The sequence below is a fragment of the Macrobrachium rosenbergii genome, chromosome 9 (genome assembly GCF_040412425.1).
Source record: "Macrobrachium rosenbergii isolate ZJJX-2024 chromosome 9, ASM4041242v1, whole genome shotgun sequence".
Lineage (NCBI taxonomy): Eukaryota > Metazoa > Arthropoda > Malacostraca > Decapoda > Palaemonidae > Macrobrachium > Macrobrachium rosenbergii.
In genome coordinates, this window is record NC_089749.1 from 26,673,075 (window position 1) to 26,699,666 (window position 26,592).

A 26,592-nucleotide genomic window follows, 5' to 3' on the forward strand; every position below is an offset into this window, starting at 1 on the left:
GATGAAATAATCAGTAATCATCCTCAGGTAGAGTAGGCTCAAGTTTATTACAAGCATGGTTGGGTTCATGATATTGGTCTAGAGTTTCTGCTTAGGAAATTTGTACATAGGGGGATTCTTAATCATCTTCTTCACAGTACTTCCAAGCTTATGAATAGTGCTCACATGAGCAGTTTGCCTCATGGACTTATTGCAGTCTGTATTGTCTCTCATGTATGTTGACCCATCACAAGGTGCATCCTTTTACAAACAGTATATCTTATTAGTTTGCAGCATATGTTGAATGTTATAAGAACTGTTTGTATTTCTAAGCAATTTTAGTTTATCTGTGCCTCTTGTTTTTCATATGACAGTAGTGGAGAACACAAGTATATCTATTCTTTCTATAAAAAAAAAGTAGACTTGTGGGTTTCTGAAAATATGAATACAGTACTTAATACACATGCATATTCTTTATTTGTCATGTTGGCATGGGTCACTTGAGGACCACCACTTGCCTTACCAAGGATGAGTGAGACTTGTATTATGTACAGTTGTTGAATATAGTACAGGCAGTCCCCGTTATTTTGGGGGGGGATGGTTCCGTTCCCGACGGCATGATGATAACTGAAAATCGGCGATAACAACGCTTATCAGTGCCGGTAACCGGAGATCAGTGCACATTGGCTCTGAAAATCCCGTTATCATCACTAGACAAGCACCGTAAAACCGGACTGCCGATAACCGGGGACTGCCTGTACTAGATTGATCATTTCAAGACAAATCGGACCATCATATGACTGAATAGAAAATGTCCTTATAATAGAATTAAAGAGTTATAATCCAGTGGACTTTACCAGGGTTTATATTTTGATAATAGTAAGAGGAACCAAAGAATAAGATAAGAATCTTGGCAAGAACTGATTAGATTTGTAACTGCTCTGCAGCAACAAATAATGGTTCATGTTTGACTGAGTGAGGAAAAATCTTAAGATAGATTTGGTTCGTCAAGGGTAAAGACCGTAGATAATAGTTCTTATTTGACTGAGTCAAGAGAAAACATTAGATTATAAGATGTTTCTTGTAAAGGTAAAGAGAATACTGTGAAGTTCTACATAACATCAGAAGCAGAGCAAGCATGCCTTGGTTCTGGCCTATCATTATTGTTTTGGTAAACATTTTGGAAAATGGAAAGACTGTTCTTTTCAACTAGGCTATATGGAAATTCTGTCCATATTAAGAAAGCATTAAATATTTTCGTATATGCTGGATTGACTGTTGAGAATTTTTCATGCAATTGTGGTTGTCTACTGAATGCTAAATCCCTTTTTCATCCTAGTTCCCCCACCCAAAAAAATTAAAACAATCATTCTAACCAATGAATAGATGACATATACTACGATAAACATTTCATAAATGCTCACTTCTTGCTTTTTCAAAACATCTGAAGTGTATTGTCTTCTCAACTGCATTTGCTGTGACAGATGGAATAATAAGATAAAAAAATATACAATCTTCGATTTCTGAAAGGAAAAAGGCACAAACCTATAAGCTGAGTATTAGCTTTGAGAGATAGTAGTCATATATAAATTAATAAATTTAGCAGGGGGGAGGAGGAGGAACTTATCAAAATGGCAAGGAATAATGAAGTGCATTGATTGAAGTTTCTTTTATGTATGTTAAATTTATGTTATGAATGGCCATCTTTGCCTCATCTATGGTCTTCAACAGCAAGTAGCCATGTTGTAGAAAATGATGCTGTTCTAGTGTTCTGTTTCTATATTAATTGACTGTTTTGCATTGTTCCGTTGTATTTATACAGTTTTAAAATAATTGCCTCATTTCAGTCATAATCCAGAAGAATTTCATTCTTATATTCATGTTTGTTTCTTCTGTCATTTTTTTAGCTCATTATTTTTACTGTTTTTTGTTATTAAATTTTTGGCTTTTAGATTAGGGGATTAATGTTATTCATGGGATTAACTGTTGTAATGACTTGCTGTATGTTCTTATTCTTGTCATTCCCCCCACCCCCCTCCGCCCATCTCATAATATATTTTGTTGGTAACTTTGTGTCAAATGCTGTTATTGGCATTTCATTCTTTACCTTCTCTCATTGGCTCACTCATGGCTAGTAATTTCGTGGCGTATAATTCAGCGTTGTGATCATGATCTGCTGTTTCCTTTAGACCCAGTATGTCTGATTTGTGGAAGTGAGTGCTGTGTGCTTGCCTAGTTTGCAGTGTTGATTAAACCAATTTATTTACCCATAGTGTAAACTGATGTGCTTCAGTGTACTTTCCAGGTTCCTTCCGGCAAAATGTAACACCTTTCAATTGTGGCTTATATTTTGTAGGTCATTCCGCAGAGTACTTTCCAGGGTCTGTCTGGCAGAACTTGTAATTCCTCTTTATCTTTGGATGTGGCCTGCACCTTCTCTGTACTGTATATGGGGCCGAGGTTAGTTGTGTTCCCCACACCTGATGTTCATGATGCACCACCAGTTGTCTCATAACCAGTGGTACTTTATTGTGCAGAAGCAGATGAATAGTTTGCATTTGTTTGAGATTCCATCTTATATCTCCTTTGAGTCTGTGTTCTTTCCTTGCCAACCTTATCATACACCTTAGCTTTTTTAGTAATCTGGAGAGTGCGTACTCTATGAGCTTGGTTCTCTTAGTTTATCGTCAGATGTTTATTTTGGTAGACCCTGATTTAACTGCTGTAGTTACATGCTGCACTGGTACCTACCAACATGGTGCCACTTGGCCTTTGTATATTTTTGCCAGACCAGAACCTAGTAAAATTTTTGAGGATACATGCCTGTCAGAGATCAAAGATAATGTGTTTTACCTGGGAACAGGTGACATGTATAAAGTTGAGATATGGGTTTATGATCCTACTTGTGACTAATTCCTGGTGAGCGAGTATGCCCATGGCTGCTCAGTCACTTGTCTTCATGGAAAAGGAGGACCGAACCCTGACTCTTCCCATCACTTCTCCCCCCAGAGGTGTGAAAGGAAAATTCCTGCTTCTCAGAACTACTGGTCATTTCAGTGCTTCAGACTCAGCCTTATGCATCCAGGTATTTGCTCTTGGCCACCTTCAGACAGCCACTAGCATGACTGGTCTTCTATGTGGGGTACTGTCTTGAACCTTGCATGAACCATTACCATCCAACTTGGTATTGGTAGCAGGTCTGCTTTGGTTCTGCATCTAGGTCAAGGCTCGAAGTCAGAGGAGGTATTTGCTCTTTGTCTCCATTAATGCCGTCTTCATAACTTGTTTTGCCAACTATCTGCCCTAGATTATCCTCACCATGATTTTCCAACTAGTGGTGGAGTATGGTTCTCAGCCTGTTGTGGATCCTGTAGGGAGAGGGTCCTTTCTGTGGAACCATATCAGGCTGAGTGGAGAGGCACTTCCATGCAGTTGTAGTACTCATACGAAAGTGTACAGTAATGGTTTTTGGGGAAGTGACCAGTACTCTTTATTGGCTCTTTATTGGCGCTCACTCTCAGCTGCGGAAAGAGAAGCCCAAAGAGTTGGTTGCCATGGTTGTGTTGTAAGTGTCTATGTGGTTGGACCTCTGACTCAAATCAGTGGTGAATTTTGCCTTCTCTGGTGTGTCTTCCAAGGAGGATGAGGAGAAGTTGTAGGGACTGTGATTGTCTGTGTTAAGAGGGAGTACATTGTCTTTTCTCTCATTTGTCCATGAATCTGGTCTTGAGATGCTGCAGTGCTATTATGGTTTGTTTGCAAAGGGTGTTCTGATAGAAAGCTGACCTTTAGGATCAGGTAGATACTGGGGACTTCCTTACTCTTCCTGAAGAGTAAAGTCAAGTTGGCAGTGGAGGAAAGGCATTCTGAAAATCATGTGGTGCCCTTCAAAATCTTTGATTCTGCAGGGGCAACCGCAGCCATGCCTTCGGGCCAGTGATACCATCGATGTTGGGTTGGGAAATGGCCATTTGGTAAGGTAGATGCATAAATGGGCCATTCACCATATATCAGGTTGCTATCTAGATATATTTTAGGTCACTGGAATACAGTAACAGACCAGCTCAGTTGCCAGGGACAGGTTGTAGAGTTGGAATGGTCCCTACACTAACATGTGGTGAAGAGGCTCTTTGGGATTAGGAGAGAACACACATGATCAGTTTGCTTGCTACATGGTTAAACAAGAAAGCACCTAGTGTTCTGCTTTCCTGTTCCAGACTATTGGGCTCAGCTGAGGATGCTTTTAAGTGTTTATGGGGCAGTCTTTACCCTTAATGGACAGAATCCTCATATGAGTATCTGTAACAGGTTTTTCGGTGGTGGACAGGAATCCTCATATGTGAGTATTAATATTACGCACCATACAATTTGGCTGTATTGAGCAGGAAAGAGTTTCCATCACTTCAGTGGCCCATAAATGACTGGTGGCAACTTTAGACTCAGCTCAGTCAGTGAGCATCTTGGGGAGATCAGTATTGTTTTTGACTTAGAGAGATGTCTTGCTCCTCTCCCCCCCATGACACCTTTTTATTTATTTGCTCATAAATATATCCAGGGATTGCTGTTGGTTTTAGTTCTTATCTTTTATGATATGATGTCAGTTATAATTGTAATTTTGCAAAGAATTAGTAGAAAAAACATGTATACCTCCAAAAGTTACAGCATCTCCCGATCTCGGTAAATTTACATAAATATTTTACAACAAATATACTCAGAATTTGTTACTGATATTAGTTCTTATCTTTTATGATATTGTGTGAGCTCTAATATAATTTTACAAAATAAAATAAATTATTAAAAAAAACATTTATAACTTGGTAAAATTTACGAGTGTCTTGTAAAAGAGGCCCCACACAGGGTTGTAAATAGTCACTTTCAACTTCGCGTGGAAGGTAGGGAAAATTTGTTAGAATTTTTTTTTTTTTTTTTTACACCATGTGCATTTGCATATCTTCTGCTTTCCATTGGTGTGTTTTTTTGTTTTTTTTTTATATTGGCCAACCTTAAAGTTTGCTCGGTCTGGGGGTTTGCATGATATATAATTAGCCCGTCCCCTATGCCTTTCCTCATGTTCAGGCTGATTCATCAAGTGATTACCTGAATGGTCACATCCAGTCTTTAGGGTGACCCTGGTGGTTGCTCATTGGCATCCTGATGTGCTGATTTATTACCCTGGCCTAAGCTGCTTTAGCAGGCACATCTGTGGAGGTACAGTTCCGAACATTTCCACCAGGTCCAGTTTCCCAAGCAAAGCACGAAGGGTTTGAGGTAGGATTTGTGTTGGTAGCCCTGATGAGAAAGGTGAATTGAGGTGGGGTGGTCTTCATACAGATGGTGGCTGAGTGGTGGTGGATGTGTAGAGGTGTAATTAAATTTGTAAACTACTTTGGTTCAGGTTTTTCTTCAATCTTTTGTCTGTTGGTTGGAATTCATTTTGCCAGTGTTTTGTCACAAAGGCATCATTTAATTACCTTTTAGAACTTGCTATGTTGTACATAAAAATAAAACTTTAATTGTTGTTTAAAAATTAATTTCTGTGTATATAATAAACATATATGTACAGTATATGTGTGTGTATGTGTTTATATATACTTTCACATTAAATTAATTTTTATACAGTAATTTAGCAGTATGTTTCATACCTCATCACATAATGCCTCTGCGTAATTATGATTCATCACTTAAAATTATTTATTTTACAGTATAATTTAGATCAAAGCACATTTCTTATATCAAGATGGATACTGCTTGGACTTATAGGAGATAAATTGTAGAATCTAGAGTTGATAATTCCTCAAGTCTTCCTGAAGCTCAGCTTGACCAGGGCGTTACCATTATGTTAGGATTTCTTTCTGAGCGATAAGATATTGACCATGGGAATTTCATTGAAATCATTTAAAGAATATTAACCTTATGCTGTACTGATAGCAATACAAATAACCAGGAGGCAAAAACAACCTTGTTCGACCTCGTTAGGGAGGAATACAATCCAGAAGTCTTACCAACAAGGTTAGCCTGTACATGATTTTCTACAGATAAGTGTGGCAGAATTTCTCAAAGGAAATCATTATTGGTCATCGTCAATAATCTATAAGATATATATATATATATATATATATATATATATATATATATATATATATATATATATATATATATATATATATATATATATATATATATATATATATATATATATATATATATATATGTATATATATATATGAGAGAGAGAAATTAATGCTAATCATATCTTAACAATACCCTTAATGTAATTTTTTTCCTAGAATAAAGTATTGCATTAATTTGAGATCTCTCGGGCCACAAAATAGCAACCTTCGGATCCTCAGTTGAACCACCCTGAGGAAAAAATATTGTCATTCAACGCTCTCTGAAATGTTACCATTTGTTGCCAATTCACAGACTAATTTTGAACACTTATATCTGAATGACAGCAGCGATATTAATAGTGAGATTATATATATATATATATATATATATATATATATATATATATATATATATATATATATATATATACACACACACACACACACACACACACACATACATGCATACATACATTATATATACACACATATACAGACATATATACATACATATATATAGACATACATATACATACAGGCAGTCCCTGGTTATCGGCGGGGTTTCTGTTCCGATGCCGTGATGATTAAGTGAAAATTAACGATAAAGGAAAATCAGGGATTACCGGCAGCAATAAGCGCCAAAAATCACCAGTTTTCGTTATCGGTGCCTGTATTAAGTATGATCGTCACCAATACACAATTAACTATGTCGATAACCGTATATTGGTGCCAGAAGTCACCGATTTTCGTCAATAGACAAACGCCAAAAAACCAGATCACCGACAACCGTGGACTGCCTGTATGTATATATATACAGGCAGTCCCCAGTTAGCGGCAGGTTCAGTTAACGGTGATCCGGTTTTATGGCGCTTGTCTAACAACGAAAATTGGCAATTTTTGGCGTCGAAACTCGCCGATTTCCACTTAACGTCACTGATAATAGGGTATTGGCGCCAATACATATCTAACAGAGGTGCTGATAACCGAAAATCAGCGTTTTTTTGGCTCCGATAAGCGCCAAAATCGCCGATATTCAGTTAGCAGCGATTTTCGGTTATCGCCACACCCTTAGAACAGAACCCCCTGCCGATAACCGGGGACTGCCTGTATATATATATATGTGTATTTTTTATGTAATTTATTGTATATATATATATTTGTATATATACAGGTACAGTAAACCCCCCGTATTCACGGTCTCACGATTTGCGGACTCACCAATTTGCGAATTCTCTGTGGAACACATAGGCCTATACGCATTATTCACTGAAAATTTGCCCATTCACAGTATTTTTTACTGAGAAATACTCACTCATTTTCTTGACTAAATGCACTTTTTGTGATAAAACTATTAAAATACTCAGGTAGTGCTGGAGTTACGATAATTCACCTTAAGGTAATTCGATTTTGCAATGGGGTAAGCAATTAATACCAATACGACAATATTTATAAAATATTTTCAAATTTCGCGCAGGCGCAGGCAACAGCGTGCAATCAGTCAGCGAGAGAGACCATAATTACAGTAGACCAACTTCTTTTTCTCCATCTCTTTATCCAGTCTTCTAGTTAAAAAAGTAAAAGAGAATGATAAAAGTATTGTTAGTAACGTTATACTCGTGCGTAAGCGCGTACAGCCATAAACAACCGGACAAGAAACTGTTGTTTTGCTTATAACTGAATTGGATCACAACAGCTGTTTCGCTTATTTTTCAGCCATCATATGGGAGTAAACAATTACCGTAGTTATTCTACAAATGACATTAAGTAGAATAGGACTGATATATTTTTACATTATACCCTTATTCGCTATAGATAAAAGACAGCAAGGAAATATACTGCTAAATTTAAGCTGTAAGTTACAGCTGAAGCTGAGAAAACATTGTTCAAGCTGCTAATGAGAATGAATTATTGTGCATTGGCAGTATGGATGAAACTGGACTGTACAGTAAATAAAATTGGAGGGAACTTATTTTAATCAAAACTACTGGGCATGAAAGAACACATATTACTGCTTTTTCACGCTGATAAAAGATAAATATGTAAAGCTCGGATTATGATAAAATCAAGTGAAAATAGCGAATGGAATCTTGATTTTTTTACACAAAAACATGCCCCCAAACGGCCAACGTCATCTATTAATGAAAAAAGTAACAAGAAATAACCTTGCCCCATATAAATAAAGTAACTAGAGATTCATTTACGCTAACTAGAAGCAAGAAAAGCACTGTGAACTGAGTTAATACGGCGAAATAAACTTACCGCATAATCAATATCCAAACCAAAACATTGATCACTATGATTGCAACTTATAATACAAAATCAATATAAGAATATATATACATTATTATTGGATACAGTGAAGTAAAGCATAACATTTTAAAAGGATCCATGGAAAAGATGCATATTTGTTATATTGATGTTTGTATAATATGTTATTAATAAGTGAATGTAGAGTATAGTATATGTAGGCTAGGCTACTGTATGTGTATACAATATACTTTAGTGTAGGCTAGGCTAACTCTGGTTTGGTATTCAATTTCTCTTTGTATTGAATTATCATAAGTTAGGCTGCATGAACCTCCAGAATTAGCTGATATTAATAACTACTATACCATATATGTATAGAGTATACTTTATTGTGTAGGCTAGGGTACCACGTATGTATACATGGTACTGAGTACCCTAGTGTAGGGTAGGCTATATTTGAGGTACGTTTTTTCCAACAAGCGATGGGTTTTTTGGAACCTAACCCCATTGTAAGTAGGATAATACAGGCAGTCCCCTGTTATTGGCTGGGGTTCTGTTCTGAGGGTGTGGTAATCGAAAATCGGCGATTTTCGGGCTTATCGGCACCAAAAAGCCGATTTTCGATTATTGGCACTTCTGTTAGGTATGTATTGGCGCCAGTACCCAATTATCGGCACCGATAAGCGGAAATCGGCGAATTTCGTCACCAATAATTGCTGATTTTCGTCGCTAGACAAGCGCCATATTACCGGATTGCCGTTAGCGGGGGGGCTGCCTGTACCTGTAAATATATATATACGGCAGTCCCCTGTTATCGATGGGGCTCAGTTATCGGCAGTCCAGTTTTACGGCACTTGTCTAGCAATGAAAATCGCTGATCTCCGCTTATCGCCGCCGCCGATAATTGGGTATTAGCGCTGATACATACCTAACAGAGGCGATGATTTTCGGTTATCACACTGTCAGAACAGAACCCCCGCTGGTAACTGGGGACTGCCTTTTTATATACATATACAATAGGAGCGGAAAGTTCCTACAAAAATGCCCTCCTATCTACAGGCAGTTCCCGGTTATCAGCAATCTGGTTTTACGGCGCTTGTCTAGTGACAAAAATTGCCAATTTCCTCATACCGGTGCCGATAGTTGGGTTTTGGCGCTGATTCATCTGATTCATACCTAACAGAGGTGTCGAAACCGAAAATCAGAACTGGAACCCCTGCTGATAACCGGGACTGCCTGTATAATGTTTCGGGCATTCAGTATTGTCTTAACCTTGGCACAAAATCTGTGATACTTTATATCCTTTGCCAAATGATCTTATGCACCTCACAGAGATGTCCTGGAGATCGTCTGGATACTCTTCTTTCACTTTGTGAGCTTTAAGAGAGGGCTTTTTTTCCAATACACACTTTATTTTGCAAGAAACTCTCAGAAATTGTCTTATTTTGCAAGAAACTCTCAGAAATTGTCCTGGGATGCCCAAACCTAGGGATGGCTGTTGGAATACTTGACTCCCCATTTTCACGATACCTCGCCAACCACCTCTGAACTACTCTGCTTTAATTTAAGCAGTTGGGCTTTGAGCCCAGATCTTAGCTACTCTTTATAAAGGGTTTTGATGCCACAACTGTATCTCCTTCCAGTTGTTTGCCTAGAGCCATGGAACTCTAGAAAAATAGTACTGAATGTCAGAAATCACGCTCAAATGCGTTGGAATTGGTAAACAAAAGATTGCTTACTGAAGCCCGTCGGTTTTCCCCAAGTATTACTAATAGATACCGGTTAGTCATTGTTGTCTCCAGGAAACATTAGTTTTAAGGTGCCAGGCAGTCAAAAAAAAAAAAAAAAAAAAATTCCCTTTGAAAACAATAGGAGGGGATCTTTAAAAAATAGTGGTAAGTTCCTGCATAGCTTGTCACCTTGTAGGAACTTTCCGTTTCTATTATATATATCGAGAGAGGGAGAGCGTGCTAGCGCAAACAAAGCTGAACACAGTGACTGATTTGTCTGAAATGAGATTAATTACAAAAATTTTTTTTTTAAGTTATTTACGATATTTGGAGTTCCGTTCTGACAGTGTGATAAGCAAAAATCGCTGATAACCGAAAATCGACAATTTTTGGCGCTTATTGGCAGCAGTAACCGGAGATTAGGGCCAATACCTGATTATCGGCACCAATAAACGGACATCGGCAATTTTTGGCACCGAAAATTGCCAATTTTTGTCTAGTCAAGTGCTGTAAAACCAGATTGGCAAAAACCGAGCCCACCGATAACCGGAGACTGCCTGTATCTGTCTGGTTAGATCAGGTTTTTAGTCAATTTTGTAAGAAGGGTATGTGTCGGGTTCAGGCATCTTCATCTATCTCTGTCAAGACAAGTTCCCTTGTGTTTTAGCAATGAAAGCTTTTAGCGCACCCTCTTACAGTCTTCTTGCTGAAGGGCTTGTACCTCTGCCTCAATTGAGGTCTCCATGGTCTTGGGAAGCTTCGAGCAGTCTTGCTTGTGGAATGGGAAGTGACTTTTGCTCTGTAGTCTCACCCAGGAAGTCTCTGAGCCTCTGAGAGAGGCTTGGGGTGGGAGTGTTGCCTTCAATTCTCTCTTCATGTAAGCTAAACGTTGGAAAGGGCTAGCTCATTCTAGTCCACTAAGTTTTTAGTGGAGACTGCTAATAGTACCTGGTGAGAGAATTGAGAGCTTTTTGATCCTCTCCTTAGGGGACTATTCAGATGAAGATCATGAAAATCTTGCACTGAGAGAGGCTTGGGGTGGGAGTGTTGCCTTCAATTCTCTCTTCATGTAAGCTAAACGTTGGAAAGGGCTAGCTCATTCTAGTCCACTAAGTTTTTAGTGGAGACTGCTAATAGTACCTGGTGAGAGAATTGAGAGCTTTTTGATCCTCTCCTTAGGGGACTATTCAGATGAAGATCATGAAGATCTTGCACTGAGAGAGGCTTGGGGTGGGAGTGTTGCCTTCAATTCTCTCTTCATGTAAGCTAAACGTTGGAAAAGGGCTAGCTCATTCTAGTCCACTAAGTTTTTAGTGGAGACTGCTAATAGTACCTGGTGAGAGAATTGAGAGCTTTTGATCCTCTCCTTGGGGACTATTCAGATGAAGATCATGAAAATCTTGCACTGAGAGAGGCTTGGGGTGGGAGTGTTGCCTTCAATTCTCTCTTCATGTAAGCTAAACGTTGGAAAGGGCTAGCTCATTCTAGTCCACTAAGTTTTTAGTGGAGACTGCTAATAGTACCTGGTGAGAGAATTGAGAGCTTTTGATCCTCTCCTTGGGGACTATTCAGATGAAGATCATGAAAATCTTGCACTGAGAGAGGCTTGGGGTGGGAGTGTTGCCTTCAATTTCTCTCTTCATGTAAGCTAAACGTTGGAAAGGGCTAGCTCATTCTAGTCCACTAAGTTTTTAGTGGAGACTGATAATAGTACCTGGTGAGAGAATTGAGAGCTTTTTGATCCTCTCCTTAGGGGACTATTCAGATGAGGATCATGAAAATCTTGCACTGTATGTGGGTATGTAGGTTCTTATGGCTTTGAAACCTCAGTGCTGATTAATGCTCCATCACATGCTTTATGCTTAGTATTTGTTAGACACTACCCAAAGTTGTGCTGTCCTGTTGCATTCACAGCTGGAATTCATGGAAATTGACTTTTGATCTTTTAGTCTTCAATCCTCCATTAATCTAGTTACTGTGTTCACAGGTGTTGGCATTGGCAGGGTTATTGTAATATGTAGCTCAATATGCTGCAGTGAACAAGAAAATCCTTGTTTTGATGTGATGTTGTAAATACTGTTGCTGTTTGTGTAATTGTATGTTACTCCAAAAATAGGTTTCAAGTTGACAGTATTGTTTTGAATGATTGTGAAAAAATCTGTTTTGATATAAGACCATAAGTGTATACTAATACTAATAATACAACTGTGAGTAATGAAGCTGAAATACATTATGTAGTGGCACTGTACTTGTTACTTCCTTATAATGAAAATGTTGTAATATTTTGTCATCATTATCTGTAATGTAATTTGTTTTTCTTTTGTTTATTGCAGGAGCTGGTGAATCTGGAAAAAGTACTATTGTGAAACAAATGCGAATTCTACATGTCGATGGATTCAGTGAAGAGTGAGTACTGAGTATTTGGGTGTACCGAACAATTTTTGTTTATACAGATATATAAGTTAGTTATTTATAACAAAATTTCATAGTAATGAAGGGAAAAGAAGCATTTACTGTAATTCATCTGTACCCATATATTGCTGAAATGCAAGATACAATATTTTGATGTGACTAGGGTACAAAGGAACTTTTCATGTGCAAGGCCTTGTTATTATATGTTGTAACAGAAGACCATTACTGTACGCCATAGCATCACCCTGCCCAATTAAGGGGATATTGTTCAGTTTAGTATTTGTTGAAGGATACATATCTTAATATGTAAATATAAAAGTATATATTTTTCAACATTTAAGCTGTTTCCTGAAACAGGAAGGATTTAAGGACAGACAATGATCAGGGCCACGTTAATTTCCTAGATCCTGAATTATGTTGTGCCACTCACCTCTGTCCAGCATACACTCTTTAGCTACATTAAGTCCTTCCTTTTCAGTGGCAATTTCACTCGATCTGTCCAGCCCTCCTTAGGAGCTCCATGCCTTCCATCCAACACTCCAAATTGTATACTTTGTACCCACCTATAATCCTGTACCATTTCAAAGCACTCCGTTCCTTCCTTTCATCTACACTAACCTTTTCACTTTTCACCCTTTCGATTCTAAGGTACACATACTAAATAAACAATTCATCTCTACAGCTTTGTCTTCCAAAAACACTTCTGTTGTCCTTCCAGTGTTCTGTGCATATTCTGCCACGTTTCTTGTTTCACCTTGTTTCCATCCAACACTTCATCCATCCGGCTTATCATCCAAAATATTTACTTCCAGGTACCACTGTTGATTTACTGCCTCTTCTTCCACCATTCATATTAACACGTACTGTTCCATCTCCTGGTTTCCTTGCAGTTTCATAACCTTAATCATTCTCACATATACTGTCGGCTTCCTCCTCAGGTCTTTAGTTTTGACTTTGTGGTCTGGTTAAACATTTTATTGATTAAAAAAATGTGCTATCTGTGTTAAGTACTGTATCATCTGCAAATATGAGTCATTCCACTCACATTTACAGCTCGTCTAATTATTGAGTAACTTTGTTCCTGCATTTTCTTTCCTTTGCCAAACCTCTAAATTATTCAGTCTTTAAAGATATTAATCTGTGTGTTGTATGCAAGAGCTTAAGCTTTCCTTACGGGAAAACTTCATTTTATTTTTATTTTTATAGTAAATCACTAAATAGAGGAATTACTCGTCATTTCTCAACTTGCCTCTTAGAAAATCAGTAATAACAGGGAACTGGTGTTTCAGAACAGCACTGGTTGGACAACTTAATTTTGTATTTCACACTTCACGGTTTAAACAACTCTGTATATATGACACAGCTGAGTCTCAGACCATTTTTACCCCAAACCAGTCACTCCCAAAAATTGTTCACGCTTCACAGTTTAAACATCTATTTAGGCTACACTACATAACCTAGTCTCAGGCCATTTTTACATCAAACCAGGAAAACATAACCTAGTCACAGACCATTTTTACATCAGACCAGTCACTCTTCCCACCTACAAGCTACTAATGTTTGACTTTATTCATAGAAATATTTATCGGATTCAGCAACTAATCATTTAGCCCCTACTGCATGTTCTCAACATCTCCACATGGCTTCTCTGTCAGTTCTGTCATAAGCTTTTTCTAGACCAATGTATGCCACTTACAGCTTTTCTTTTGCTCCCAAAGTCCTCCCGTAAGGCTGTTTCATAACAAACATTTGATCCAGAGACCCTCTCTTTTCAAAACCCAAAATCTTCTTCCCTTGTCAGAATCAATAAGTGTAAACATAACACTTCCTCCAACACTAGAATTTTCCCCTTCTTAAATCATACTAGTGCAAAGTGTTCGCACATCTATCAAAAAGTTTTGCATATACCCCTGAACATTGTGAACGAGCATACAAGATATAAAGGCCCACATTATGGAATCGACTGTGTACAGTTGGATCCAAGTCTTCCTTAGGTATGGGGTTTGCTGCAATATATTCAAGTGTAACAAGCCAATTTTCATTACCTAATATCATAGCTGTTTTCAGTGCAGAATTGTCTTAAACATGGTCAGCAGTAAAGATTATTAAAAACTTTTCATCATAAAGTTGTCATTTTTAATGACACAGAGTGCATTAGAAGCCATTCAAAATTTGTCAAAAAAAAAATCCCTATGTTCATCAGATTTAATATCCATTCCAAGCTGATATTAATGTTGAAATATGTTTGGGTGCAGAACTAGTAAACATTGTAGGTAGTGAAGATACTGATAAAGGAGCCAAAACTGCAATTGCCATGACCAGATCAAGTATATATTTTCCTGTCAGTGATATGTTGGTACAGGCAGTCCCCGGTTATCAGTGGGGGTTCCATTCTGACAGCGTGATGATAACCGAAAATCACCAATAAATGAAAATCGGGGCTTATCGACGCCTCTGTTAGGTAGTGTCGGCACCAGTACCCAATTATTGGCGCTGATAAGCGGAAATCAGTGATTTTTGCCACCAAAAATTGCCGAATCTCATCACTAGACAAGCACTGTAAAACCAGATTGCCGATAACTGAGCCCGCCGATAACCGGGGACTGCCTGTATTTAAAATTCGTCATTTTCAGTAGCTGGCAATAATTGTGGAAAAATTAATGTGACTTAACAAATTTAAACAAACCAAGTGTTGGATTGTGGTGTTCTTCATTAAAAAAAAAAAAAGCCTCATTAAAGTAATGTTGTTCTTTCTTTGAACTGTCACTCATGTGACCCATGGGTATTTGATAAATAACATACACTAAATCCATAAATGGTGATTAACACTTGGACTCAACACATATCTTTAGCAATATAATCAAATGTTTGTCAGGTATTCTAAACAGATCTTTACAAGAATTTGTATCAGGATATTCAATATTTTCAGTTGATCCATCATCAAGTTTTTAATTCGTTGCAGTATATTAAATATAACATATTTCACCTAGATCAAATCCTTCAGGCCAGTCCTGTAGGAAATAATAAAGTTCACTTGTCTGTTTAAACTGTTTGTTAATAATTGGAATCATCTTTCCTGTCAGCATCTGTCATTCTTGTTATTTTTTTAATAAAAATTCTATCAAACACATTTGTTATAGTAATAAGTAAATGTTATGCCCCTTTTATGAAAATCACCTTACCCATTCCTGTGAATCCTTGGCGTACCTTGGTCAGTTAGGCAGTCACCTTTTTCACCTTCTACTACATCATCTTACACGTAATCTGGTCAACTCACGGTATCTCTCTACCCACCAATCTTTTAAATGCAATCTTTATATCCTCAGTATATTTTCCATAATCAATCCCCTTACACTAACCCATTCCACTCTTGCATCGTTCATTTTTCCCCCCCTCCTGTTTTTTTTCCACAACAAATCCTCAGAGTATTCATTCAGTTGAACTACAGCTGCTTTGTCTACACTTTCTTCATCAACTTGTTTAATTTTGGAGGTCCTCCCCTCTGCCCATTCTTATTCTATCCAACACCTCTCCATATGCAGTTCTTATTTTGAGATTCATTTGCTCATTAACCTTACTTGTAGAACAACTTAAATCTCCCTAAGTCCTTGCTTACCTTGTTAACAATACAATCGGGTTGTTTAGATGTGTGGGAGGCTTTTATTTTTAAATGAGAGAAGCAAAGCAGAGTTGCAGAAGTGGAACAGCCAAGTGGGAAGAGACCAAAAGGAATAGATGAAAAGTACCTAGCAGAAAGAAACGTACCTACATGTCTTAATACCTATTGCATGTTTGTAACTGCCTTAGGATATATATTAAATCTCTATGTTGATTGTATTGTTGTGGAAGGTGGGGCGTGGGACTGGTACGTGTGTGGAAGGCAGGATACTTTTCAGGCAGAGTAGAAACCCATTTCTATTTAGGTTACCCTACATTGAGACAGGAGGTTTTGGTAAGGAATGTAGAGCAGATGGGAGGGATGTACAGTGAAATGAATCTGTTTCATCTGAGGGGGGAAAGAAAATTGTGTTCTTGATGGGAATGGGGAAGCATAATTATAGAGAAATTTGAGAAATTATCTTCAGTAGGTCTCCTCTGCTATAACTTGCTTGGCTCTAGTACAGGATAGCAAGAGGAGTCCTAAGGCTTTCGTTGCAAGGACCACACTCTCGTAAAGTTACACAACACAGTAATCTTGTGGAAGATGAATATTTTGTGAAAACTGCTTCCTTTAACAAAAAATCTAAAGAGGAGCTAGTTTAGAGAAATTTGAGAGGAAAGGGATAATTGTTGATGTATTAGGCTGGCAGAAGATAATTCCTAATCTGTCCTGGTAGAAGCAACTGTAGCCCAGCTCATTAGCGCGCACAATTTATTTTGCTGCTGAAAGATGCAGTTCCTCCTAAAGGGGGACTAGATAGCCATTGTCAACTGTTAGGCTGTCAACTATTAGGCTGCAGTTAACAGGGGAATGCTAGGGGCCTCAATGTTAAATGTTCGGTTTTGATAAATACAAAACCGTATGAGCATGATAATACAGTTTTTGCACAGACCATGAGGAGTTAATATTTGATAGAACCTTTCATTAGTTCAATATAATCTTTTTTGTGCAATCTCTAGTGACACTATTGGTTGTGTAAGTTTCCAGAATATTTCTCTTGATTGCTGTGTTGCTTCCAGATATGTTGCCACCATAGCAACAGAACCTATTGTATCTTTCATATTGCAATAATTTTTTGTTAGGGAAAACCAGATTTATAAGATATGATTTGTCTGTAGAATAACTTCAGCGTTCATCCCCCTTGCTTGTTGGTTGATTTGATGGCTCTAGTGCATTCTGCTGTATACTTGTTGTGACATGATGGTTGCATACAAGATAAGTGTTCATAATATGTACGGCACAGACCATTGCTTCAGAGTTGTATTTCTTTGCGGGTCACGTTGGAGTAGGTCATTGTTAGAATCCCAACTACCCTGCTAGCGGTTGATAAGTGATGAGGTGGTCCCTTGTGGGAACCTTCCTCTTTCACTGTTGTTGGTTTTGCAGCATCTGACAACATATCTGCTTGTTGTGACTGGTATTAGTACGCCGATTTTTGTTCTACTTTGGATTTGCATTGTGAATATTGGTATTCATGCACACTAGTCATTTGGTGATGATCAATTTGCCCAAGATGGTTTGTAAGTTGTCTGGTGACAAATTTGAAAGCCCTCTGTTGACAAAGTCAGGGGGACCATAGTCGTTTCATCGTTTTGTAATCACAGTTTCATGCAGTTGGAGTGATTCTGGTCAAACATAATGCAGAATATTATGTGTAGGTATGGTTGAAGGGAGAGCATGTGAGATTTGTTTTGTTGCAACTCATTATACAGGGCTGAAGGGCTTTCAGTCAAACTTGGTATAAAGGCAGGCTGTCGTGCATAGATATGTATGAAGAAAGGCTATCCGTCCCTCATACTCATTGTAATCACAACTACATGATGGAAGGAGTTTCAGTCGAACTTTGGACAAAGGTAGAACATTATGCATTGGTGTGCATGAAGACTGTGTCTGTTCAGTTGTTTGTCTCACACTTACCTTGTCAACACAGGACCTCCCACATGAGACAAATCTTGGTTTACATATGCAAAAAAGGAAATCTACCTGCGTGCCCAGTGGTGTGTCTTGACACTGATATTGTCACATCAACTTTTGTATATGGTAGAAGAGATTTTGGTAAAGGTTGTTCGTGAATGTTCATGGAGAAGGGTAGTTCATCTGTCATACCTTCTTTGTTATTGTAACAACTATATAGTTGAAAGGATTTTCAGACTAGAATGGTAGACCATAACTCCTGTGGCAGGGCAGAGCCTTGGGTAGAATGTACTTTGGGATGTGTATGCCTCACCTTTCAGTGATGGATCCTATTCCCAGCCCGTTCTGCAAGATCTTCAAATCTCATACTCTATCTGCAGAGTGAAGACAATTTTGTTGAAGGATGTGGTAGAAGTTGTTGATAACTATTCCACATTTTTATTGTCCAATTTTTGTGGAGAGTAGGTCATTGTAGGTCTAGAATCATCAGTCTCTCTTCTTTTAATGAGTATTTCATACAGGCTTAGTTCTGGATGGAAGCCATAATGTCCTCTGTTGTATTCCATCCGAGTGAGAAATTTTGATGTTTTTGATAGATGTGGGGTGCGTGTTTCCAAGTACCTCATCTTGTCTGTGAAAGGACTATCTTCCAGCTCAGAGGGGTGTTTCTGGCTGCTGACTGTCCAGCAGGTATACATGCTAGTGTTCACTTGGGCATCAGCTCAACCAGTGATGACCTAATTATTCTCACAGAGAGGATTGATGTAGAAGGGTTGCATTAGGTCACATGGTATATTGTAATTTTAGTCAGAGTGTACTAGCTGTCTTGGAGATGATTTCTAAACAGTCATCTTGAGTGTCGCCAACCCTAAGACATTACAAAGAAAACTGCAATAAAGGCAAAAAGAAAGGAAGAGCTGGAAGTGTCACAGCAGAGGCATGTCAAACTGCTCAGATTTTCCCACTTGAGCAGTTCAGAGAGACTTGCCAAAAGAGCAGCATTTTTTGTCTGTTTAAGAGAACTGCTTCCAAGAGCCTCTCCTTCATCTGTTGCCCCTCCATGTATCTTGCAATAATCTTGGAACATCCTCCTTGCTCACACAACCAAATACCAGTGCACTTCTCCCATCTTAGGGCTGGATGACCTTGAAGCATCATTGATTGATGACACTGAGCCATTGGATGTTGGTAACTTTTTAAGTTCTAAGAGCCAAAGGAGCTTATAGCATGGCCACCCTTCACTGCTGTGGGTTCCTCTCCTGTGTAGTCTTGATCTTCAGTTAGTTTTGTACTTAATGCATATAGTAATAGAATTAAGTAGCAGTGTGATGTCTACTTCCATTTAGAATTTTGGAATGAGGTGGTTGAGCTGCAAAATAGTATATTTAGACATATAATAATGTATTAATAAAAGTGTGCTTGAAATATCAGTTGTGATAATGGTAATATCTTATAAGACTCTTAGTTGGCAAACAAAAAATATTTAGGGCATTGAGATGGTGATTATTCTAAGAGATGAGTTGTTTTATGAAAATACTTTTGGAGCTATACTGTACACACACAAAAATTATGGTAATATAAAGATTAGGAATGATACTCACTGTCCCTAAGGTTTGAGAGGTTAGCACAGGGGCTAGGCAAAGTCCAAGTGTAATATGCCATTTATTACATGTAGATTTACATGTTCCGCAAAAAGTATGTAGATTTGTATCGTATATTATTTTTTAAATAAAAATATGCTGTGGTCATATATTAATAGCAATGGCTTCACTGTTTATAGTTGCCCAACAATACCTGCAACGAATCTACTATGAGTTGACTAATTAGAATTTTTGACCTTTCAGAATTGATTTGCACCTGAATTTTTTGCTGTTCAGAATTGAATTGCTCCCAATTAAGTAAAACAGTTGCACTAATACAGCTGTGTCAGTATAGGAAACTTTATAGAATAGTATGCTATTACAAGGTAGTATAAGAACAGACGAATACTTATTGCTCTGGAAGACTGGTATAATTTCTCAGTGGTTAGTTAACAATTTGATAATTGTATAAACATGATTCAGTATCTCAGTTAGGTAGCTTAATGGCAATTAAGATACATAACTAAAATTTTACAGTACAGCGAAGAGTTGGAACTCCATACTGTACTGTAAATTTAATAGTAAATTACTTGAAAAATATCCAAGTTTGGTATATGCTTAACTCTACTAGCAAAAATTATGAGCGCTTTTGCTGCATATACTCTCTCTCTCTCTCTCTCTCTCTCTCTCTCTCTCTCTCTCTCTCTCTCTCTCTCTCTCTCTCTCTCTCTCTCTCTCTCTCTTTTCTAAAATTAGTGTTTTGTAGGACTGTGATTGAAATATAATGAAGTTATTAACACACCAAATTTGCTCATTTACAGGGAGAAGAGAGAAAAGATCAAAGGCATCAAATGCAACATCCGTGATGCCATCTTGGTGAGTACTGTTTTTACTCAGGTTTTTAAAGACAATGTTCTAATCTCTCTACTGTATGATTCCAGATTTCATTAAATTGTTGGGAAAGTATTGGTGGTGTTGGTATTAGTAGAAGTGGAAGTAGTTTTAAGTCATTTCAGTAATATTACTTATATTGAGGTATGTCAAAAGTATGCATAATTTGGGCAGTTCTTAAATCATTAGATGCAGCTTGCATGTACTTTAACTTTTGTGAAAATTCCTTGATACAGAACCAATTACTGTTGTGTATTTTTTTTTGTATTAAGTTACTTTTATCCCAAGATGATATAGGTTTTTATTGGTGTCTCGGTACCCTGTATACTACCAAGGCACTAGATAAAGGATTTACCCAAAAGAATTTTGATACTTTTATTTTAACAGTTATGTATCACATTCAAGATGATTGTACTATTTGCCCCCTTACTGTTGCCAGTGTAAAAGTTTTAAAGGAGCCCCTTTTGTTGTCCCCATCCAATCCTTGGGAAAGGTAGACTGAGCAAACTAAAATTTATGCAACAAAAGAATATTGCCACTGTGACAATTTGCAAAGTTGCTCTTGAAACACTTTTCTTAAAGACTTCTGATATTTGATAAATAAATGTTTAAAATCCCTTACAGCCATTTTAAGTACTGATTGATATACAGTAATATTATCTTCAAATTTTTTAAGTATGGAAAGATTTCACTGGAAAGTCTATAATGGTAATAATCTTCGGAAGAACCATTTTGAGAGTAACATTAAAGTGCAATTATCCTTATGTAGCATAAGCTTTTGTTCAAATCATACCCCTTCACCCAACGTTAGAGTGGCTGTAAGAAGGTTGGCTCTGTAAAATTCTGGGAAAAATTCTAGGAACATGCTTTGGAAAGATTTTACGATTATCAGGTAGTATGAATTTAGAAACAGTTTTGAAGATAAGGCTTCAGTTTTGTTCAAATCAGTCTCTCTGGTGTGGGGGATGTTGCAAAGGGGTTTAGTTTGATATTAACTGTCAAAAGTTTATTGAGACCACTCCGTCAGTTCTAGACTGAAAGGTTTTGCCTGCACTTGAATGAGAAGTGAAATTGAAACATGGTAAAGATATGGCTGAATAGTTAGGTGGGATGAGGTTAAAGGGTATGAATGAAAAGTAAAAGAAAGAAACAAAACAGTTGGCATTTGTTATGCTGTCTTTCACCCTCAAAAGAAAAAAAGGAAGGGGTGGGGAATGTGATGATAACAAGTGTCAGTAAGCCAGGGGTATGGGTAGTTTTTTTTTTTTTTTTTTTTTTCTTCTTCTTCTTTCTTCTTCTTCTTCTTCTTCTTCTTCTTCTTCTTCTTCTTCTTCTTCTTCTTCTTCTTCTTCTTCTAATATCATACCTTTGTGGTATGGACAGTATAGATGTTGCACAGAAGAAACGAAGTTTATGGATTGTAATTTTGTTCATACCTTCTAATAAATGCATGGAATGTATATGCTGTGAAAATCGAACCTTTAACACAAATTATTTTCTAGTTGGCTTTAAAAACAAAAATATCTTTTTGGGAACAGTTAGTAGAAATAGATAGTTTGGTTATTTCAACAAATATAGAAATAACTATATATTTAAAAACTAAAATAGTTTCTTGTGGTGTAAAAAAATGTAAACATTACTTGATGGTCTTCTGGTTTTTAAGAAGTATTTATATTCATTTTGTAAAAATTTTAACCAGTTTTCTTTACTGTGTCCACTAAAATCCATCTTGAAAAAACTCCCCAACCACCTTGAGTCACACTCATAGTTAATACATTCTTTATAGCATAGTATATCCCTGCCATACTTTGTTTACCATCTAATTTAGTTATTTATATATTTTACTTCAAAAATTTTATTTGTTGCTTGTCTCAAGCACTTCACACTTATTTACAATGTTTGTGACATGCAAGTTTTTTTCCTGAGCAAACTTTGTACACAGTTGATGTGCAAACTTTTTACACAGTTGATGTGCAGTGTGTGGAATTCATCAGTATTACTTTAGTAGCTTGGTTACTACAAGTTTAAATCTGAATATCATATCTGACAAGGCAGACTAACTCCTGAGTCTTTATTGCTATCTTGTGTTTTGGTGGCATTATTTTTGAGATTTAGGGATTTAATGTTCAGATCTCTTAAATTTAAAACAACAAAAGTCTTAACCTTTCGTAACTAGTCTGATATAGACATTTATTTAAAGTTGCCGTAATATAGCTAGTTAATTATTTTATTTTATTTTTTATTATTATTTTTTTTTTTTTTTTTATTGGTGCAATTATTCATCAAAGAAGCTTTACAGCCTTTAACTTGGATCAAGGGAGCCTTTCCTTATTGGCTTCTTGTAACTTAGAAGAGAGACTTGCTACCTTCCAGGTTCTTCGTTGGGTGAGTGGGTTCCGTTCTCAGCTAGCATTCTGCTGGCCGCAAGTTCGAATCTCTGACCGAACAATGAAGAATAAGAGGAATTTATTTCTGGTGATAGAAATTAATTTCTCGCTATGATGTGGTTCAGATTCCACAATAAGCTGTAGGTCCCGTTGCTAGGTAACCAATTGGTTCTTAGCCACGTAAAATAAATCTAATCCTTCGGGCCAGCCCTAGGAGAGCTGTTAATCAGCTCAGTGGTCTGGTTAAACTAAGGTATACTTTTCCTACCTTCCATATTGTGGTCTTACTCTTATTGGCTTTTGACCTTTATGTGCAGACTAGGTTAAAAGCAAACACAAATCCTTTAAATAAATACATGAAAAGTCTATGAACTTTTTGGAAAATCCTGCCTTATATTCACAATTGACCCCTGATTCCATTTATCTGCCGAGAGCAGACATTCACTGAACAGCAACGCCAATATGCTGTAAATGTGCCTCATTGTCGAACTGCTCAGTTCCAGAGGTCCTTTATTCCTCACACCATTGGACTGGGGAACAGCCTCCTAGGCGATGTCATGCAATTGGAACTTCGGAAGTTAAAGCCAAAATGCAATGCATTACTACCCTAATACTGTTCTTCTGGCTTTGTAATACATTATCTTAATTCTTTTTTTTAATAAGTAGGATCTCCTCTTACTGTATTTCCATTTACTTCCTCTACTTCTTCCTAATGAATACCATATTCTTTGGAAGCTTTCAAGTCAGTGGCCCCTGTGGGGTTGTTCCATATGAGTAGGTCTCATCTAGTGAATAATAATATGTAAAATTTTCCTATAGTGAACCTCATAATCCCAAGGTACTAATGGTCGATATTCCAACAAGGAGAGTCAAAATGAAAATTTAAGATTGATACCTTAACGCTGATACCATAAAACTTAAATCCCACTCATAATAATCGCAGGAATACTTGAGACTGGACAAAGACTGGTAAATTTTCTTATATCTGAAAACCAAAGCAAATCAGAACTGCAGAGAATATAAGAACTAACCCAAGAGTTTTTTCATGCACAATCAGAAAGGGAAAAGTGATATTGGCCCTCTCAGAGTAAAAAGTACATGAAGGCTTATGAATACTATACAGTACTCATCTTTTAGTAACCTCTAAACCCATTCCTTGAGATAAATGATGCAACAGCATTCACTGACCTCAGTGGCAGCAGCCTCCTAACACTACAGAACTTCAGTATAGAAATGATCAGAAAGTAAATTAACCCGGGGAATTAACTCAGCTGTTGGACCAGACAACTCCCTGTAGTGTTACTGAAAGTAAGCCAAAAAAGAAAGTCTAATAGCAAAAGCTATCTCTTGAAATCGTATTGAACTGCGTTACTAAAGTACTACTGTATTAAGACACAAAAAAAATTATGAGGAAAGTTTTTGTAAAACATCAGATTGATAATGCTTTCTCTGAACCAGCCAACATGGTTTTAATCAGTGATGTGTAATTCCATTTCTATTGGTGCCGTTTAAGGCTTCATACCTTTAGTTTGTCTTTTACATCATCAACAGGCACTTCCTTGGGCATTTTCAAATTGACACTTAACCCCTTCCACTCCTGCGTCATTCAGTTTTGCTTCTGTTGTAGCCTCTTTATATAACAACTGTTCACAATATTCACTTAATTGGAACAGAAGTTCTCTCTCTTCAGATGAGTATCTCGCATATTTTGAGTCATTTGCCAATTAACCTTTCAGTGAATTTACCTTTCTCAAGTAGAGTTTCTTTTCTCGCCACAGTACTTGCGTGAATTTATCCCTAAATGTTTATTATATCCAACATATTTTGGACTTAAACTTCTTCATTTTTTGTATCTTTGTCCCGTGGTTGCATTTCAAGCAGTCATATTTAGTGTTTCACTAATCTTCGTTTAATTATGCCACTACATACTGCTGTTATTCCTTTCTGAAATAAGTCTCATATCCTTGAATTTTGCCTTCCCAATAAAGCATTACACACATATATATATAGCTATATTTATCGCGTGTATGTTACGTAGAGGGGGAAAACCGGTAGTTTTTTTTTGTAATGAATGAGGTGAAATAAAGTGACATTGGTTGCAGTGTACTGAAAGGCCTAGATTACACGATCTTTGTAAACGAGGGCAGGTGAGTGGCACGATAACAGGTAAGCGGACTAAAGCGAACAAGTATCAAAGTGCAATACTGTAGTCTCGGGGTTTTTTCGTTTTATGCGGATCAGGTTTGGTGTGGTGGTTGAAAGAGCCATTCTTATGTGCGGATTGATGTCACCAGTGACGACTGGAAATTGACATTTTGCTCATTTTCCTTAACGGAGGAGTGGTGCTTTAGAGGACGTGCCTGGCTTTACAGGTAAAAGGGGCAGCTGTATTTATTTGCTTGGGCAAAACCTCCCCGATCCGAAAGGACCTCATGGTGGAGAAAGAGGTCGTGAGGAAATTATGAGTTTGTCGGATGATTCATTAACAATTAGGATACAGCGATGTTCGTGTTTTGCCAAGAGAGAGGTTTTATATTGAGGGAAGGATATGGCATTTGCTTCAGAAGGACATGCAAAACTGGGCCATTTTTTCTTAATGAAAGTCTGTTCTCCCGGTTTGGGTGTCATCCTGCAACCCTCCCACTTTGGTGTGTTTTTCCCCTTTCACATAAACCACTAGTTTCAGAGGGATTTGCAGGAGCAGCAGCACCAACACCGACTGCCACCCTTTGGTCGTCGTATCAGACAGAAGAACGTCAGGCGTAAGCGGTAGTTGGCAACAGTGGGTGTGCTGGGGACTCTTCCATTCTCCCCCTTCCTATCCTCCATGACGGTAGAGTAGGCTAGTAGAGAGAGGGTGTCTGAAAGACGGCCATAGACACACAGCATCAGTATCGCCAACATTGATGGCACCAGTAGACGACACTGCGATCTCTCTCTCTCTCTCTCTCTCTCTCTCTCTCTCTCAATACTTGTGTCGATATGTATGTGTGTACGTGATAGTGTGGCTGGTTGGGGGAGTTTTCCTTCGAGTAACTGCTTGCCGGTAGTCGCGCATCTCGCTCTATAAATAGACACCACCTCCCTCCTCAGCCTCCTCCTCCTCCTCATCCTCCACTCCCTACTGGTGCTGCTGCTGCCGCTGCTGTTCCTCCTCCACCTCCTCCTCCTGCTCCTCCTCCTCCTCCTCCTCCTCCTCCTCCTCCTCCTCCTCCACTGCACGACCAATGCCTCTGCCACTTCTCTTCCCCTTCCCCATTTTACTCTCTCTCTCTCTCTCTCTCTCTCTCTCTCTCTCTCTCTCTCTCTCTCTCTCTCTCTCTCTCTCTCTCTCTCTCCGCTTTCTGTCTTTGTGGCCAACATCCGCATCCGTTTTCTCTGCAATTCCCTCCCCATCCTCCTCTCTCCCTCCCTCCCTCCCTCTTGTTTCTCGTCTAACCTCGTTGCTGAACCTCAACCCGAGATGGATGTGAAGGTGGTGGAAATAGGGGTGTCGTTACTCTGTTCTAGATTTTTCCTTATTTACACACAGTTTTGTATTTGGGGATTCATCTCTCTCTCTCTCTCTCTCTCTCTCTCTCTCTCTCTCTCTCTCTCTCTCTCTCTCTCTCAGTTTAGGGGTCAAGATCGGGTAGAGTCGGCACCTCCACTTCCTGGTGTTCTGTGGGCGTTTTTGAATAG

General features: G+C 38.0%; 1 protein-coding gene across 1 annotated transcript in view; it reads left to right on the top strand.

The window, feature by feature from the left end:
• Window positions 1–26,592, top strand: part of Galphas (G protein alpha s subunit) — an 89,566-nt gene that overhangs the window by 14,634 nt on the left and 48,340 nt on the right. The window contains exons 2-3 of the mRNA XM_067108755.1: window positions 12,400–12,472; window positions 20,455–20,509. Of these exons, the coding sequence (XP_066964856.1) occupies window positions 12,400–12,472; window positions 20,455–20,509 (128 nt within the window). The remainder of the gene's footprint in view (window positions 1–12,399; window positions 12,473–20,454; window positions 20,510–26,592) is intronic.